This window comes from Pholis gunnellus (genome assembly GCF_910591455.1).
Source record: "Pholis gunnellus genome assembly, chromosome: 1".
NCBI lineage: Eukaryota > Metazoa > Chordata > Actinopteri > Perciformes > Pholidae > Pholis > Pholis gunnellus.
In genome coordinates this window covers 17634415-17651345 of record NC_136528.1, presented here as the reverse complement: position 1 = coordinate 17651345, position 16931 = coordinate 17634415, and the positions used below count along the sequence as shown (strand labels likewise).

The following is a 16931-nucleotide window of genomic DNA, read 5'->3' as shown; positions in this document are numbered from 1 at the left end:
GCGAAACCCCAATATTTCAGGATTGCTGCAGGGTTTCTATGAATTATAAACTCTGCATTAAATAATGTTGGCAACTTGCAGCAATTGCTCTGCCATACAATCCACTCTTTTCAATAACAAAGACATTTGAACGTTATTGGAGAAAATGAGTCACTGAATGCAGCTTTATAGGGCGACCAAATAAAGAAAATAAATCCGGTAAAGTTGGTCCAATTCAGCTGCATTGTCATGGCGAATCTGAAACTTAACACAACCTGATGAAAAAGGTATACCATCAAATTACTATTTATTTTCTGATATCGGAAAGAACTTAAAAAAGACTTAACATTTGTTCTCATGATATTATCGTCACATTGCTGCTCGTTTTATCCGGCATTTGTCCAGCATGTTGGACCTGTGAAGACAACTCTTAATACAATCAGAATCTTGGTATCATATTGTTTTTTAGTCTTCCTTCCAACTCAATGAACATTTCAGTTAATCTCTAAAAGAGGCGGCTCCTCTACTTTCCGATAAATTACCCTAAGGTGTGAAGGTTGAGTAAAATGAGTAGCAGGGAAAAAAAGGCCTTGAATCACTGAATCAACCTTGAATTATCCAAGCTCCTGCTTTATTTTTTCAGGGTTGGTGAATAACCTTGATGGCTGTGTTCCCTTGAGGATCTCCCAATAGTGTTCAAAGTTCAGGATAAAAATGCTGTTTAATGCACAAGAGAGAGACAGCTTTTTGTGCTATTTTTGTATTGTTTTCACTGGCGAGGAACAGGGGAGATAGCAGGAAGCAGGGGAAAGGCTGGGAGCAGATTTGAAGTCATCATGGTAGTACATGGTAGCCCACTGAGTCAGCAGATCGCTGCTGATTTGAAAACAGTTTGGTATAGAAAATGCTTTATATCAGTGTCTGCATTATGTGTTTGTGTGAGTTAAGAATGCACCATTAACACAGCTATGCAATCTACAATACTAAGACAACCTACTGCTGTTGCATTACCCTTGGCAGCATGCTCTCAGATACACATTCACATGTAAACGCAAAAGCAGAGGGGTATAGTTACACAAGTACATATCCACTTATGAATGCATACACCCACTCGTAAAAACCAGTTGTTTTAGTGATAGAAAGCATAGGTGAAAAGGAAACTACTCTGCTGTATTTTATCATGAAAAGCATGGTAGAGAGGGGAAGATGCATAAAATAAAGAGTGAGTGTTATTCAGTAGTCCTGGGCCAATGAGAACTGCAATTTCCCGGCACAGAAAAAGAAAGAGCGAATAAGAGGAACGCACATATACAGGGGACGGTTTAGAAGCCAGGTTTACTGCATGAATAGAGAACGAAAGAACGTCAAAAAGAGTCAGAGGTAGAACCCAACACTGTTTGACTCAATGTGGGAAAGAGAGAGTGACAGAGAGAGAGACAGAGAGAGAGAGAGAGAGAGAGAGAGAGAGTATAGAAACAGCCTGAGGCAAAACCATCTCCTCATCTCCATGCTAGTACATGCAGGTATGGGACCGAGCCAGACAAACAGCGAAGGAGACAGTCAGAGAGGCGGAAAGACAAACGCCCCAGCAGACAAGACAAAGGAGGAAGATAGAAAGGTAGCTATAGAGGCAGTTAGCCCAGGGCTCTGCCAGCAAGTATTCTCCTGGTTGCTGGCTTACCTTAAATAAGGCAGCGACAGAGCAGCTACAAATTAATGACTGACTGCAGAGGTACGCACACACACACACACACACACACACACACACACACACACACGCACACACCTACACACACACACACACATTGAGATTTACACACATCCAGCCAAAATCGCATACTCATTCTCATTGCCATACTCACATACATGCACTCACCACACACACCTATGAACACACAATCTTTTTAGTTGCCATTAGCAACCACATCAGGCCATGTCCCCCCTTAGAGAGCTCAGGTGTGCTGGCAGGTTAAAAAGACACAAGGCTTGACTCTGCAGTAGGGAATTACAAACTAACATGTGCCAAGTGCCTGCATCTACCCAACAAGGTAGAAACGCTTAGAGGGAAAGTGCTTTCATTTTTTAATATGCAAAACTAAAAATATCTACGAACAGGCAGGAATTTTGGATTTTAAAAATGGTGCTAGGAACAATACAAACAATGCTTCATGCTTCACTGGTGGCTACCATAAGGAGTCAGAGTGGCCAGTTGTTCGTACTGTAGCTGAAACACAGAACTACATTCACAGGTCCATAAGCGAACCACGTCAAAGCACCTGAATCGTTTGGCACATTCCTTTCCAACCTTAAGAGCTGCCAAGTACCAACTAAAGCCAAATCTGCCCTGTGGCAGCTTATCTACCTTAACACCTAGTAAACATTCAAATATGTTCACGGTATGGCAAATGTGAAACCATTATTTTTGTCTACTTTGTCATGACATTGTGGGAGTGTAGATTAGCAGATACATGGATGGCTGATAATTAGTTCTCATAAACTTCCTTTGAGCTCTAGAATCATTTTATTTTCTTTCAACAAAATCTGAATATAAATTCTATCCAACCTAACAATTGTTTTAATGTGTTTGCTTGTCATTGATATTAGAAGTAAGCTGTCCGCCTTATAAAGTCACTAAGAATCACAACATGTTGGTGTTATAATCAGCGGTATGTGCGATTGGAGTGTTACAATTTTACAGTTTCAATAAATTGTTACTTTTGTTGTCACTCTCCGTAGCTCTCTGTTGAAGACTCAGAGTCAGAATTATCTAAAATCGGAAGAATGTTTTTTATCATAATAAGTAATCCTATCACAGTTGATATGTCTGTTCAATTTACTAAATTACAAAAGTTGAATTGTGGTGAAATTATTGCCACTACTTTAACTATACTGGCAAAGAAAGCATGCAGGGTAGGGGAATTCATTATTCGAACTTTAAAAGTAGGATGCAGCAATACATTTTGGGTTTAACAGAAAAGTGCATGTGGGTGCACTTTCACTCCAGTTTGCGTTGTCCAGTCTTTGAAGAGAGACACCCTTCTATTTCAGATGAATCAATATAGTTTTTACACCACATCATTTTCTGCCATTTGAAAAAGGTCTCTCCTGATAGAATATTCTATTTAATGTGCATACTCGGAATAAAACAGAAAACGTCCTTGGCATAAAATACTGTGCACACCTTCAGGGTACAAGAAAGTAGTCTGGCTTACATTATACATTTATCACAGTTCAATTCAGACAGTCTTCCCCTGTTTTGCACCTAAAGCATGCCATCCATAAAATGCACAAAAGTCTGGTGCACTATAATGTCATGCCAAGTGACATCCTGCTGTCCATAGTCAGAAGGTTTCGTATGCACAGGTTGATGGATCAACGAGGGCTTTTTCTACTCACAAAGGTGTATGAGCAGCGCTAACGAATATTTCCCACAGAGCATTGATTCAGTCCCCAGGCCCTCTTTTCAAAGTATTCACCTGTATTGACTTAATCACTCGTTCACTCATTCTCTCTCTCTCTCTGTTATATCATCATGCTCTTGCTCGAGCTGAGAAACAGATACAAGTAGCTTTGTCTGCTGCTTTTCTCCATGCTATATTTCTCTTTGAATTGAAAGTTAATAATTCAGATATCGTAGTTCTGAATTATTGAAGCACGTAGAACCTACACATGTTGTCATACTAACCAATACAGGAAGGAAGAGGTTTGTCCCAGACACGTCTGTCCCCGCTAAGACAGGTCAGGGTACTGGTGCCATGGAGACTGTATCCAGGGTTGCAGGAGTACAGGACAAAGGTGTTGGCATAATGGCCGTCGTCTTGGATCTTATAGCCATAACTAGGGACACCTGGTTCTTCGCAGCGTACTAGGTCAAAACCTAAAGAGAGAGACACACAGAAATACAGAATCAGGTATGCACACGCATACAGATTAGGTCTTTCTGTCCATGCAGTAAGAAAACATTGTATAAATGAACAGGGTGATTCAGAGCAGTTTTAGACAAGAGGACATAAGATCACACTATTCTTCTCTTGAATCTCACTACTTCTTGCACAAATTTAAAGTTTTAACACTCACTGTTAGTGCTGAAATACGATGTGACAGCTGCAGTGAAAGCTACTGGACATTTCAACTTATTCTACCCATATGCTTGTTTCTATGATATAAAAAAAAACAACCTGTGTGGGCTTCTCCCGTCTCTGAATGATATAATCATGTGTCGTGAGCAGTAACAGCGATTATATTCCTGGACTGAAAAGTTGGTTTCTATATGAAACTGTGGAAAAACATCAAATGATAATTCCACATCCCACACAACCACAAATATACTTGATATGAGCACACTGTGTTTGGAAGATAAAGAGGAAAGTTTCTCGCCTTAAAGACAGATGGATAAACAAAGACACAGCAACGTCAACATTTTCTTTTTAATTAAGTCAGCCTCGTATTGACTCCTTAGATCAGAAACATCAGAGTTGCTTTGTAATGGACAATGAACAGTGAATCGATCTCTATCAGATCTCTAACAGTTTTTTTAACATGTTAACAAAATATTATTTCAAGATACATAGTCAGTAAAAACTGTCTTCTTGGCAGAGGGTGTTGCTTAATCATTTGATTAAACAACAGCAATCTCCACCAATCCTCTTGACTGTTGAGTGATGTAATCATGAGAAAAACAATAAATATCATCAGTTATTTAAGGACCGAATCAAGACACAAAATCATAACTCCTTGTAACAACCTTGTTATAACATCTGTTATTAAGACAGCAACTTTTTGAAAGTTGCTGTCTCCACAGTTTTGTGAGGTGGGCCTACAACTCTTTATCCCTTCCTGCATCCATTTCAGGAAAACAGTTGCATATCACCGTCACCCTTTCTTGTTAATATCTTGAACAGATGTTTGAACTTATATTACTCTATTAAAATAGCCTCTAAAGCTGTGTAGTATATAGGCAGTGTTACTCAAGTCCTTTTTTTTACTTTATTTTAAAAACTATCACTGCTTATCTTCATCAGATTTTTCGTTCTCCTTTTTCCTGTATAAACCTTGTATCAGTCTCTCTTATCTATCCATCGGCTCATCCATTGTAACAGAACTTTGCAGGTGTCACATTCTCCAGTTTAATGACTTACAGACTAACGGCTGTCTAATGGTTTCACTGACATACAGAGCATCCATATAGTACCCATATACTATCTCCCTTCATCCGCTTGTCCCTCCGTCCAGTCACTCTTCCACTCCAGATGTGTCACTTTCTCCCCTTCGTTTAATGACTTGCAGATAAATGCTCCTCTAATAGCCTCTTTGACTTACACAGCAGCTTGTCCTGCCTTCTTAACAGACTGTCTTCAAAGCCATTAAAATGCATGTGTGTGTGTGTGTGTGTCAAGCATTTATATACTCAATTCTTTGTTTGGTAAACTACTGTTGCACTTTGGACTCCAACTTCAAGAGAAATTTCTTGGAAAACCAATTGTTGATAATTTTTATCAGCTGTGAGAAGGGAAAGAAATAGCTTGGTAATTTTTTCTGACGGAGAAAGACATGTTTTTTGTCGTACATATCTCCTATTATGTTCTCGTATGTAGCACTTAAGAATCACTTGACTGAGGCACAGGACAGATGGAGGATATATTCATGAGTGCAATCTAACACAATCACTACCACTCTAGTTTTCAATTAAAAACATCTCCTTACAAGGACCTTCATGATGAGCTACTTAAAATTTAGGAAATTACTGTTTGTGTGCGTTCGTGTGCATGTGGAAAACTATGCGTGTGTGTCTGTGTGTGAGAGAGAGAGGGTTGCTTTCTTTCTTTAGGCACACTTAAACAAACCATGGCTGTACCATTAGATATAGAAAACAATCTTTATTGCTGTGCAGTTTCTAATTAGTTGATCCTAAGGTAAAGCAGCAATCTTGAAGATTTTCATTTAAATGAATGTCTATAGACGATGGAGGTAAAGCAATGGTGATTGAGCCCTATGGTCCACTGATGAAAGTATTGCAATTTATATTTTTATATTTTTTCAGTATTATGAAATGGGTGTCTGTGGCGAGCTTCTTGGAAACGATTCGGTATTAGGAGCCGTTCACATGGTCCGTTTTTTGTGCCCTCAAATCTATTGTTGTCAATGAAGATGCACAGAAGGCGCGCTCAAAAGCGAGAACGAAACCATCACTGCACGCAAACACTCCCAAGCTCTGTTTTTCAGGGCACGATGGTTGAGCCCGGAGATAGAAATAGTTTAACTTTTGGATCTCTGCAGTGCGCACCACATGACATGTGACAAGGAATAACCAATCACAGCCTGCAGATACCTTTTCTGTCCTCCCTAAATATTAGTCTACGGAAACTATATATATATATATATATATATATATATATATATATATATATATATGAGAAGGTAATCCTTTTAGTTCAGGACTATCCAGAGCTTTAAGATCTGTCCCACGGAATATTTTACTTGTTTCACCGTTTCCTTCCAATGACACTATAACATCCGGTTCAAAATCAAAAATTCAATCAAATCAAACAGCAAAGCTACTGTGAGAGATTTAGGGTGCTGGAAAAACAATTTATCTTTGTTTTGACTTTCTTTAGTTTAGTCAGTGAGGCTTACTGCTAAATTACCGCAACTTCATCATCATCATCGCAGAGCGCAGGTTTTGGTTGCTTAGTACAGCGGGACCCAAGCTTCCCAGCACCTTGGATGAAAAAATTAAAGCGGCACAGCTGATGTTTGCCAAGCATTTTCAGACCCCAAATGTGAACGGCCCAATAAAGTTTTTCTCCATGGTGTATACACAATTTTTTTTACTACAAACACAATTCAGAAAATACTTAGACTGATAAACTCTCAGCACAATTCTATTGATTTCACTGAAATAGAAATTGTAAATCAACCAGACTGAAATCTTGAGGTTTGCCACTTCAAACTTTCTAAGAACAACTCACTTGTGTATGTGAGGCGAAAGCCCTGATTGGTTCCAGAGGCGTTGCTGTTGAACTCAAGCCACAGGCGATTGGACGTGGTGTTGATGACAGGACCCATCATGCCATCATGTGTAAAGTTGCCAAGGAGACGGAATGAAGTGTTTTCTCCATCGTACACCTGTCAATCCAAGCACAGGACCACAGAACATGAATGAAAACATGCATCAAAAGTGTTTGTAGAGGTTGTGCGTGCAGATCTACCAATTGAATTAACGACGATGTGACAGAACTCAGATGAACGGTGCATCGCTGACCTGGTCTGGAAAAAAGAACACCACAAAATGTGGTCAGTCCTAAAACCGAAATTGCAGGGCACTGGTGTATTGCCTGTGCCTCTCCTCTGCAACACACAGTGAGTCATTCAAATGCCAAACAGAAGCAAGACAAAGAAAAGAAAATCTCACTGCGCCTCAGGAAATAGATACTTTGCTTAGCTTTGCAGTAGCGTGGACCTTGTGAAGCGCCACAAAGATAGAGCCAAAAATATCACATGGAAGTTGCTGAGGTCACAAGTTAGTTGTTACGGTGCTCTATTGCAACAATTTCAGACAAAAATTAAATAAAAGGTTCTCAGCTGTTTAAAAACAACAAGGCAATGCCTTGAGTGTGTGAGACTTGGTTTGAAATGCTGTCATGCGTATTAAAAAGAATTATGAAATTCATGAGGAAGTTAACATTTTAGCCTTCTTGCTAGATTCAATCTTTCGTTTTGGTCTCCTTAGAATTCTTCTTATCTTCATCAGCAACCTTTAACTGTACGCTCACAGAGGCAGCACAAACAACAGACACGACAACTGGAAGTCATTTATTTCAAATGAGCACTGTGAGACAAGTGGCTACTGAGAGTACAGTAATGGCTGCCAGAAAGATCTTTGCAACTTGGCAACACAAGAAAGTTGGGCAGAGTGTAACAGTGTCCAATTGAACGGTTGATGTGCACAAATCACTACAGCAGCATTTTCACTCACCAAATATGTGCACACGACAGTAAGTCCTATACTTGTGTTTTCTCCATGACTCAATACACAGCTAACAGATTCATTGTATTTATTTGAAGCTAACATACTGTAGCCTACAGCAGAAGAGGTTAGAGAAATGTATACTGAGAAACCTTTTTCTGCTGGTCAAAAATATCTGGATGCAGCTGTAATGTGGACAGTGGAGACTTCAGTAAAGAAGTGCAGTCTATTCTTTACTGCAGTGTGAAGGGAGAATTAGTACTCTGAAGCACTTAATAATGCTATCGCACAGCTGGTATATAAATGTGAACTGTCCATGCTTATATTTTGCAGCCTGGGACATTTCCACAGATTGGTGGTGACAGGTCTGCAGGTGGCAGGAATGAAAAAAAAAAAAGGCTAAAGTGATGTACTGTGTATCTCGACTGCCAGTCAGAAGAGACACCTCTTTGTAAAACCAAAGTAGGAGCGACAGTATGTTCATAAATCTGGCAAAGATAGAGAAAGACATGGGAAAGGAAAATGTGAGAGTAATGTGTAATGTGTGTTTAAAAGTAAAAAGAAAATATGAGTGGTATTTGTAGCATTACTCCCCTAAACTTATTTTTCCTTCCCTGTTCCTACCTCCCTGCCACCCCACAAATTCTGTCTGTTAGTGTCCCCCAATGTTGCAGCTTGCTGTCTGTGTGTCTCTCTCTCTCTTGCATTCCATTTCTCTCTTGCTTTCTCTCTACCGTTCTCTCCTCCTCTCTGTTTCAGTAAAACTCCGTATGGTTAATGAAAAGCCCTGCAGCTCATAAATCAACATGTCACCATCTGCCAGCCCTCCCCTCTCTTACTTCTTACTCTCTCCCTTTCTCGCTAACCACCTTTATTTTCATTGTACAATTCCTGCACACCCTTACTTTGTTTCTGTCTCGCCCTCTCTTTTTTCTTCAGGGCTGGAATACATCTGAGTAAATTTGGTCAAGCACTGTATTAGAGGACATTTTTAGGGGTTTTGAGCTCTGCTAGCCCTTTCTTTAACAAGTGCCAGGGCAAAACTTAGCAAGTAGCAAAACTGTAATGAGCTGGTTCATATGTTAGAGGATATTTTAGCCTACAGCTTGCTGGAACTGTCAAACAAATGGTTTGTGTTCAGCTGCAGTAACATGCATTAGCTCCAATGCTGTTAGCCTGGGGAGTGGCATGCTAATTGTGGCACTTTGGGGCTTTCTTTCCAGTTAAATTTAGTTTCCGCTTTGCTTTCTGCAAATTCTTTGGAAATATTGTAATTAACAGACATTGTTGTACATTATTAGTCACTGCCTTTATAATACATTGTTATACCATCACACAAGATGCCTATAGTACAAACTAAGTTCATCACATCAAGCACCTACATAATTTATCAGACCATAGGTCAATAGCCATGCTAGTGTGGTGTATTTTCCGCCTACACATTAAACAGCATAAGTGTTTGAACTCATGTCCTTTGCATGGAGCAGATATATGGAGTGTAGAAGGCATGAACTCTGTCCTTTGCATGGAGCAGATATAGGGAATGTAGGAGCCAGGTCCTTAATTTATGCGCCCGGTGACATGTCCAGATGTTCCTTATTATCGGAGCAGGGTGCGTGGCGGACCAGGGGCCCATGTCCGAGACATGTTTATTGGGGGTCCTGGAGCGGCCAACATGCTACGCTCCTTGTGAGTTATCTTCTCTAACCTCTGGGGATGGGCATCAGCGGGATATAAGGAGACTGAGGATTCTCCGCACTTTAGAACCTTTTTGATTTGACTGAGGATTCTCCGGCCGTGTCGACCGGCCGTATGACATGTGTTGCTTGTTTGTAATAAACTTCATTATACTATCAAGAACAGTGTCCGCGGAGCTTCCTTCGACCACCACTTCAACATCACTGCCGCATGAAATATACTACACTAGCAGCCTCATTTAGCTGGTATGCCCATTACACAAAGAGGGAAAAAAACTGTTGAATTTAAAAACAATGCAGAGGCCACTTAACTATTTTTACTACCAATGCCTACATATTATATTTCACAAATGCCTTACTAGTCAAACATGTGCTGTATGAACATCAGCGTGTTGTACATGCTGTACTGCATGTACATCACCATACGTCACTGTATTGCAATGGTTGGATTATACAGGGAGGGGAAATGACTGCAAAGAAAAACATACTTTATCATCTAATTAAAAAAGTTATTTGTTATCAGTAATTTGAAGCCAAACTGAAGCCAATAATCGAATATTGTTGTGTGCCCTATGTTGAACGTTGTTTGTCATTCTTGCAATCAGTCTTGGGGCCTCCCGTGACTTTTTGATTGCTATGTTAGCATCCAGTGCATCCTCATTAACTTTTGTGATCTCTAGTCATTCTCTGAATTCTATTCCTCTGTTTCTGTTGTTTTCTCATAAGGAATCAATTTATTACAGTAAATACTATGTCAAATGCCTTGTGAAGAACAATCATAAATTTGAAAGAAGCTCTGCTCTCCAGTCTTGGTGTTTGCGTCCCTTTGTTGAATTACAGAGACAATGACACGCTTAACTGGGAGGGGGTCTGCTGTGTAAAGCAAAGCATGTTGGAAAGTAATGTAAAGACAACCTCAGAAGGCTTCTCTTCATGCCTTTTTTAAGGCTTTGTTGGAATATACTGCACAAGTAGTATTGAAGCATGATCTTGATGACACTTTCCCTTCCTTTAAGGGATTTGTCTTTAACCCTGTACCTCTCCTACTGGGAACATTTCCCCCCCTTTAAAATTCTGTTATACCTCTCTGAAAGTCAGGGAGAGCCCTGCTACTACAATCTACCCACAGACAGGCTCAGCCTATGCTCTAGGCCTTATACTGATAATACACTCTAACCACATACTGGCTTAACCATGCCCTCAGGCCTAATACCGCTTGGAGACATTGTGAGCTGAAAAAGTTTTAGACGATGTCTGTAGGACAGCATCAAGACAGATCACAGAGCTGCTCCTGACGGACACTCAAGTGGGCACATGGACCCGAGAGAGGATTTATTAGGAATTATGAGACTTGGGAACATCTGTAATTCTCATTGTATTTATCATCTGTTGACGTATACGTGTATGCACATCAAATTAATTCCCTTTATACAGTATATATTGTGACAACTCCGGCAGACTGAGAAGAACCATAAGAACACATTGCATGTCAAACTTGTAGCAGTGCATTCAAGTGCATATCACACAAATTACAGCTGATATTACATGCTCAGTAAATATGGAGTTTTTTGTAACAAAACAAACATTGATAGTTGAGGCATATGTCTAAACACAAATCATTTTTTGCTGCAGTCATGAAACACAAGCTGGCATACAGGCAGTTTTACACATCGTGTGAATAATACGGTTTTGTTCCACTATTCAGGAAAGTGAAAATGATTTCAGTATATGACATCATTATTCATCAGACATGCATGTTCATAAATAAATATATGTTCTTGCCTTTTTCTCTACAATCATCAATTAGCAACTTCTTAAATTTAGATTACCAATACCCATATTGGCGGATATTACAGATGTTGTGGTGTACAGATATGGAACGCCAAATAACATGTTTTCAGTATACTCAGAACATGTTAAACAATTCACATGATTTCAAATCTTTCTCCTGACATGTTTTCTTCTTCCTTTTCCGGGTATTGTTTTTCATGTATTTATTTGTTTTTATTAAATTGTTGTCAACTAATTGGTTGTTCTTTTGCTTATTTTGTGTGCTTCTTGTTGTCATTTTATTTCTTAATGTATTTAAAAAAAATATGTAAGCTTGGTTTCTTTTTCCTTTTTTTGTTATTGTTTGTTTTTCTCCTTTTGTTGAGAGGAGGTCTGCTGTATAAGCCTGTGGCTTCTTGACCTCTCCTATTATCTTGATTTTATAAAGTCATATGTTTGTGCAAACAAAAAATTTAGATAAAAATACATGTCTACTCTATAGCTATTTCATTTACTTAGTCTTACCACATATCACACTCAATAAAAGAGTATAAAAACCGAGGTTAACCTTTGAATACAACAATAATACACTCTAGTGGGTTTGTTAGAGGGTTAACAGAGGCTGAATGGATCCCTTTGTGCTTCTGTTGCTGAAGTATTCATTCAGCCGTGGATGGCCACTGCAGCAGGAGCACCATCAGCACTAATCGAGAACATGGGTAATAAACCCCTGCAGGGATGTTACGGCTTCTTACAATAATGTTTAACACATCAAACATCGAGGGCACACCTTGCTAATACAATTTAGCTACATACTGGCTAAACCAAGACTCAAAGCTCCTGCTGTCGTTCAAGTTTTCACTCAAGCCTTTTTCCTGTGCACCTCATATACGTAATTATAGATTACACTTCCCCGATATCTTAATTGGAGCAGGTGTGCTTGGCTGGGACAAAAGCTTGTACAAGGGATGGGCTGAGAGGATTGCAACAAAAAAAACTACAATGTAGAGATGATAAATTGTTATTCAATCATGTCTTTGCTTTTGTGTCAAACACGGAAAAAGGAGCAATCAAAGTATGGAAACCTCCCTGAAATATGTGTTCAAATTGTTCTGGCATCATGCAGGTTGCTGAACCTCTTGATTAGCACTGTGCTTATAGGAAGCCACTTACATTATTATGATATATATATATAATATTATTAATTGAAACTATACAAACACAAGTCAAGTCTAGGTTGAATATTATGATATTTCTTGTTATATTGCTGAATGATATCTGAAATCATGTCACCAGAAAGGTATGTGGCTTTGAACATGACAGTAACAAGTTATAGGCTGTATACTGTACTGTACTGTACCTGTACTCTCAAATACCTCGTATATATCTCTAAATAAAGTAATCCCAAAAATGTGGGCAATATGGGCTAATCCTCAAATCTAGAGATAAACCTGTTTTCACTTGACTCCCCCTCTAAATCCTTCATTTTCATTTTGATTATTAGACTTCGGCCATTTGAAGTCAAGATGAAGAATTACTTTGTTGTTAAAACAGAAAGACGGTTGCGCACATGTAATCCACTGCCTGATAAAGAACTGATGGAAATGTGTTGTACATGGCAATTTGAATAACAGATCCTTGATCATATATCTTTAAGTGTGTGATCACAACAACAAACACTTGTGGTTTATTTATTTTCCCCAGCACATCATGTTACTGTGTTCATGATCATGCCAGCATCCACAACTCAATTATTGTTTTATTTTCAGCACATTTAGTAATAAACCAAACGCATAATAATCTGTTCAAACATATATGTGCTTTGCATATAGACAGCTTTTGATTAGGACTGTAATCCTGTGTATGCTTTGCATGTGTCTCTGAATCTGTAAATATTGTATTTATGTGTTTTTGGGTAAATTGGGTTGGGAAAAGCTTTGTCATACTTATGTGCGTGTGTGTGTGTGTGTGTCTATACCTTGAGATAGTCTCCGTCTTGCAACGAGAAGCTCTCAGCTTTCAGCCTGATTCCTTTGCCCTTTTCGGTGGTGATGCGGTAGATGCACTCGTGGTTGTTATCGTAGTTGGAGGGGAAGTTAGGAGAGAGCAGAACGCCTTCTGGTCCCAGTGAGGAAGCTCCACACTCCGCTACAGCAAGAGAGTAAAGGGGGCAGGGACAGTGTGGATCAAGATCATAGCATTTCTACTTAATTATCTCTGAGCAGCCAGAAAATCTGGGTTGTCTGATTGTACAAAAAAACAGAGGAGAGGACACCCAATTCAACATGAGATTTGAGAAAAGTACATAAAGTATAACCTTATGTTTGATAATAATAATGACGATAATGACAATAACTCATACAGTATAACATAGCTTAAAAGCACTTGTTTCTTGAAAGGACAATTAAGACAAGGATGAGGAAATGCAAAACGCAAAAGGAAAGCAATTAAACATAAACTGCAAAAGATTAAAAGGAAGGCAAAATGAAAATATTTGCATAAAAGCAGGGCTGGATAAGTTTGCTAGAAAAAGTGTTTCATAGAAATTATACAGAATCATCTAGCAGGTGCAGTGCCTATCAAAGTGTAGGAATTCAAATAAGTGGTTTTGTCATATGTAAATGGAGAGAGGATAAAGGCAGGCTTTTAACTCCCTCTGAGGAGGACCACCACTACTTGGAAGAGAGAAAGAGCACATGGAAGTAATGAGATAGAGAAGAGAGAAGCCGGTGTGGAACAATGTGGAACTCACTGAGAAGAAAACTAAGGGAAAAAAAATCAGAACAAATTTAAAACATTTTTGAAAACTGTGTTCTGCAGTTTTAGAAGCAGATTAGGATGTGAGATATGAAGTATATATTCAGAAAATATTTTGAAAGTGAGAGACAACACTATAGAGAGAGTGAGTGAGAACATACAGGGTAGTGAATGGGGGAGAAGAAAACAGGTGGAAAATAAGAGTAGATAGCATAGGAACCAAGACAGACATGAGCCTTTTGAAAGTGTGCCGAGTAAAATTAGAAAAGGGAAAAGGGGAGTAACAAAAGACACAGTATTAACACTCTTCATATAGCAGCTATTGCCCTAATTATCTACCCAAGGACTGTCTAAATACAAAGGGAGACAACGTGAAGCTGTTAGAAAGAGAGACAGAGTGCTAAAGAGAGGGACATTTGGAAAGAAATAGAGGGAGAGATGAAAAAACTGAATGTTGCCAGCTGCTATTACAGCATTTTCGGTCTTGTCTTTTTTGGGGCTTGAAAATATCCAGCAGCTAACAGACAGACTCTCATAAATTACCAGGAGCATCCAAGGAAACACTGATACTCATCAAATAACAGCAAATTACAACCTGCTAACAGACAAATCCTGGCAAATAAAACCAACTGTCAACCAGTCAAATAATAGTAAATTACCTTTGTGTCAGCAATAAAATACTGGTGAATTATAACCAAGAAAATGCTGATACTTTAGGTTTATTCCTATGGTGAAAAAGATAATTTGAAAGTTCTATTTTACAAGCAGCCAGTTATTTGCACAGATGAAAACTATAAATATTGAAAGCAGAAACACTTTTGAAAGGCTAGTTTCAACACCACTACTTGTATATATAAATAAAATAATGTTGTATAAGGAAAGGTCCATGACTATACAGTGTAATGCTGACAATCTGGACACCTACATGTCTGTAATTATAGCCTGATTGCTTTGGATGCAGTGTCAATGATTTAAAATGTTCAGTTAGACACAAGTTAGTGAGTTTGTCTTACCTATACATCTTGGTAGTATGTTGCTCCAGACTCGTCTACCTCCTCCCAGACAAGTTATCTTGTTCTCCCCCTCAAGTCGGTAGCCAGCGAAACAAGTGAAGGCCAACGAGTCGCCAACTTGAAATCTGAATCCCATCCTCCTGCTGTAAGCCGGTACGCCGGGATCCTCGCATGGCTCTAAGTCGTATTCTATACATCCATGAGACATACATAATGTTGTTGAGGAGTCAGAGAGGTGCGAAACATACAGGAACTGCGTTAATGTTGTTAAGTAAGGCTAGATTAAGAAATACAAGGTAAATAGAAAGAAATTCTGGTGTGAGACCTGAGACCAAATTGATAGCATGGTAGCTAAGAAGTCTTATTTGTATGGCCTCAACGTTGCCCCTTGTGGCAGTTGGTGAAAACACAGCTCTATGACAATGATTAGAACATTAATCAGCCTAAAAATGCCTACAATTGGGGTTTACATCTATTGTATCTGTTACAGTTTGACAAAGAACCTTCAAACTACAATTAAATGTTTTGTCAACCTCAGGATTAGTGTAGATACTGCTCTGCCTTTGTAAGGCAGAATAATGTGCCATATTAGCGCATCAGAATACAACTATATCAGACCATCCTTGTTTATAATATCAGTTCAGTCTCAGATGTCTGGCTAAAAAGGCAGGTTAGGTCTATTCTGTAAATAGAGTAAGAAAGCTTTTAGGTTGATTTTTTGCTGCATATATGTTAACAAAAATTGGTCTCTTACCAGAAAAAGTAATATTAAATCCTTCATAACTCATCGAAAAATCTGATATGAAACGTAGCTGGGCGCTGAAGTTTCCAAAGAGCCCCGCTTTGACGCTAGGGGGAAGCACTGAGCCAGTGAGTCGAGCTACTGGAACCTGGAAGTTGCTGTCCTCAGTGATGGAAAGGTAGTCATGGTTCTCCTCCAGATGGAAAGTGTGGAAAACCAGATGGACTCCTAGAAATCCATGGATAAATGGATGAATGGATGAATGGACAGATGGTTGCATGAATGGATGGACAGATACACAGTTAGTCACAGAAACATAAATGGCAGCAGATGAACACAGACACCAAACCAGAAACACATATCCAGCAAGATATTGAGTGTAAATGCAATGTGTAAATGACCGTGTATGTGTGTTCTTACCTTTGCCATGAGACACCTCTATAGTCCAGGTGCAGTTAAGAGAATTGGGGTAAAAGTCAGGAAAGCCAGGAGACAGAATCATCCCTGTTTTACCATAGACATAACCTCCACAAAGGGCTAAAGAGAGGAAGTGAGAGATAGAGAAGGGGGAAAAAGAAAAAGAGATGAAATTCATATTTACCTAAATTATAGACATATATTGAGTCCAGTTAAGAGGTTATCACATAATGTAAGATTAGTTTGCTCTTAAAGTCCTATCGTATCAAACTGGAACTTCACCACATTAAACCTTTTTATTTTATCTGCAGACCTGCAAAATGTAAAATATTGAAAATGTAATTTTGTGAACTGAACGTGTCAGTATGGGCTTTATGTAAAAAACTAGTTTTCCCCAGATATTAACATAATTATAGGAGGGAGAAATTAGAAGAAACAGCTGTAGCTTCATTCTCAATTTCCCAACTGCGTTTCTTATTAAACCTGCAATAACCGCCATTTGGGGGCAAGTGTTGTGTTCAAGTTGTGAACACAACACTGACATATCATCACCTTCGTAAACAGTTGCATATTTACACATCCAGGAGTTA

The 16931-nt window shown here is 39.0% G+C and overlaps 1 protein-coding gene across 1 annotated transcript in view; it reads right to left on the bottom strand.

Moving 5' to 3' along the window:
• LOC306699065 (CUB and sushi domain-containing protein 1-like) overlaps window positions 1–16931 on the bottom strand; it is a gene marked incomplete at both ends in the record, with an annotated part of 346947 nt that overhangs the window by 87110 nt on the left and 242906 nt on the right. Inside the window, 6 exons of the mRNA XM_079163564.1 lie at window positions 3665–3856; window positions 6948–7104; window positions 13391–13560; window positions 15183–15371; window positions 15937–16152; window positions 16345–16461. Coding sequence (XP_079019690.1) covers window positions 3665–3856; window positions 6948–7104; window positions 13391–13560; window positions 15183–15371; window positions 15937–16152; window positions 16345–16461 — 1041 coding nt within the window. The remainder of the gene's footprint in view (window positions 1–3664; window positions 3857–6947; window positions 7105–13390; window positions 13561–15182; window positions 15372–15936; window positions 16153–16344; window positions 16462–16931) is intronic.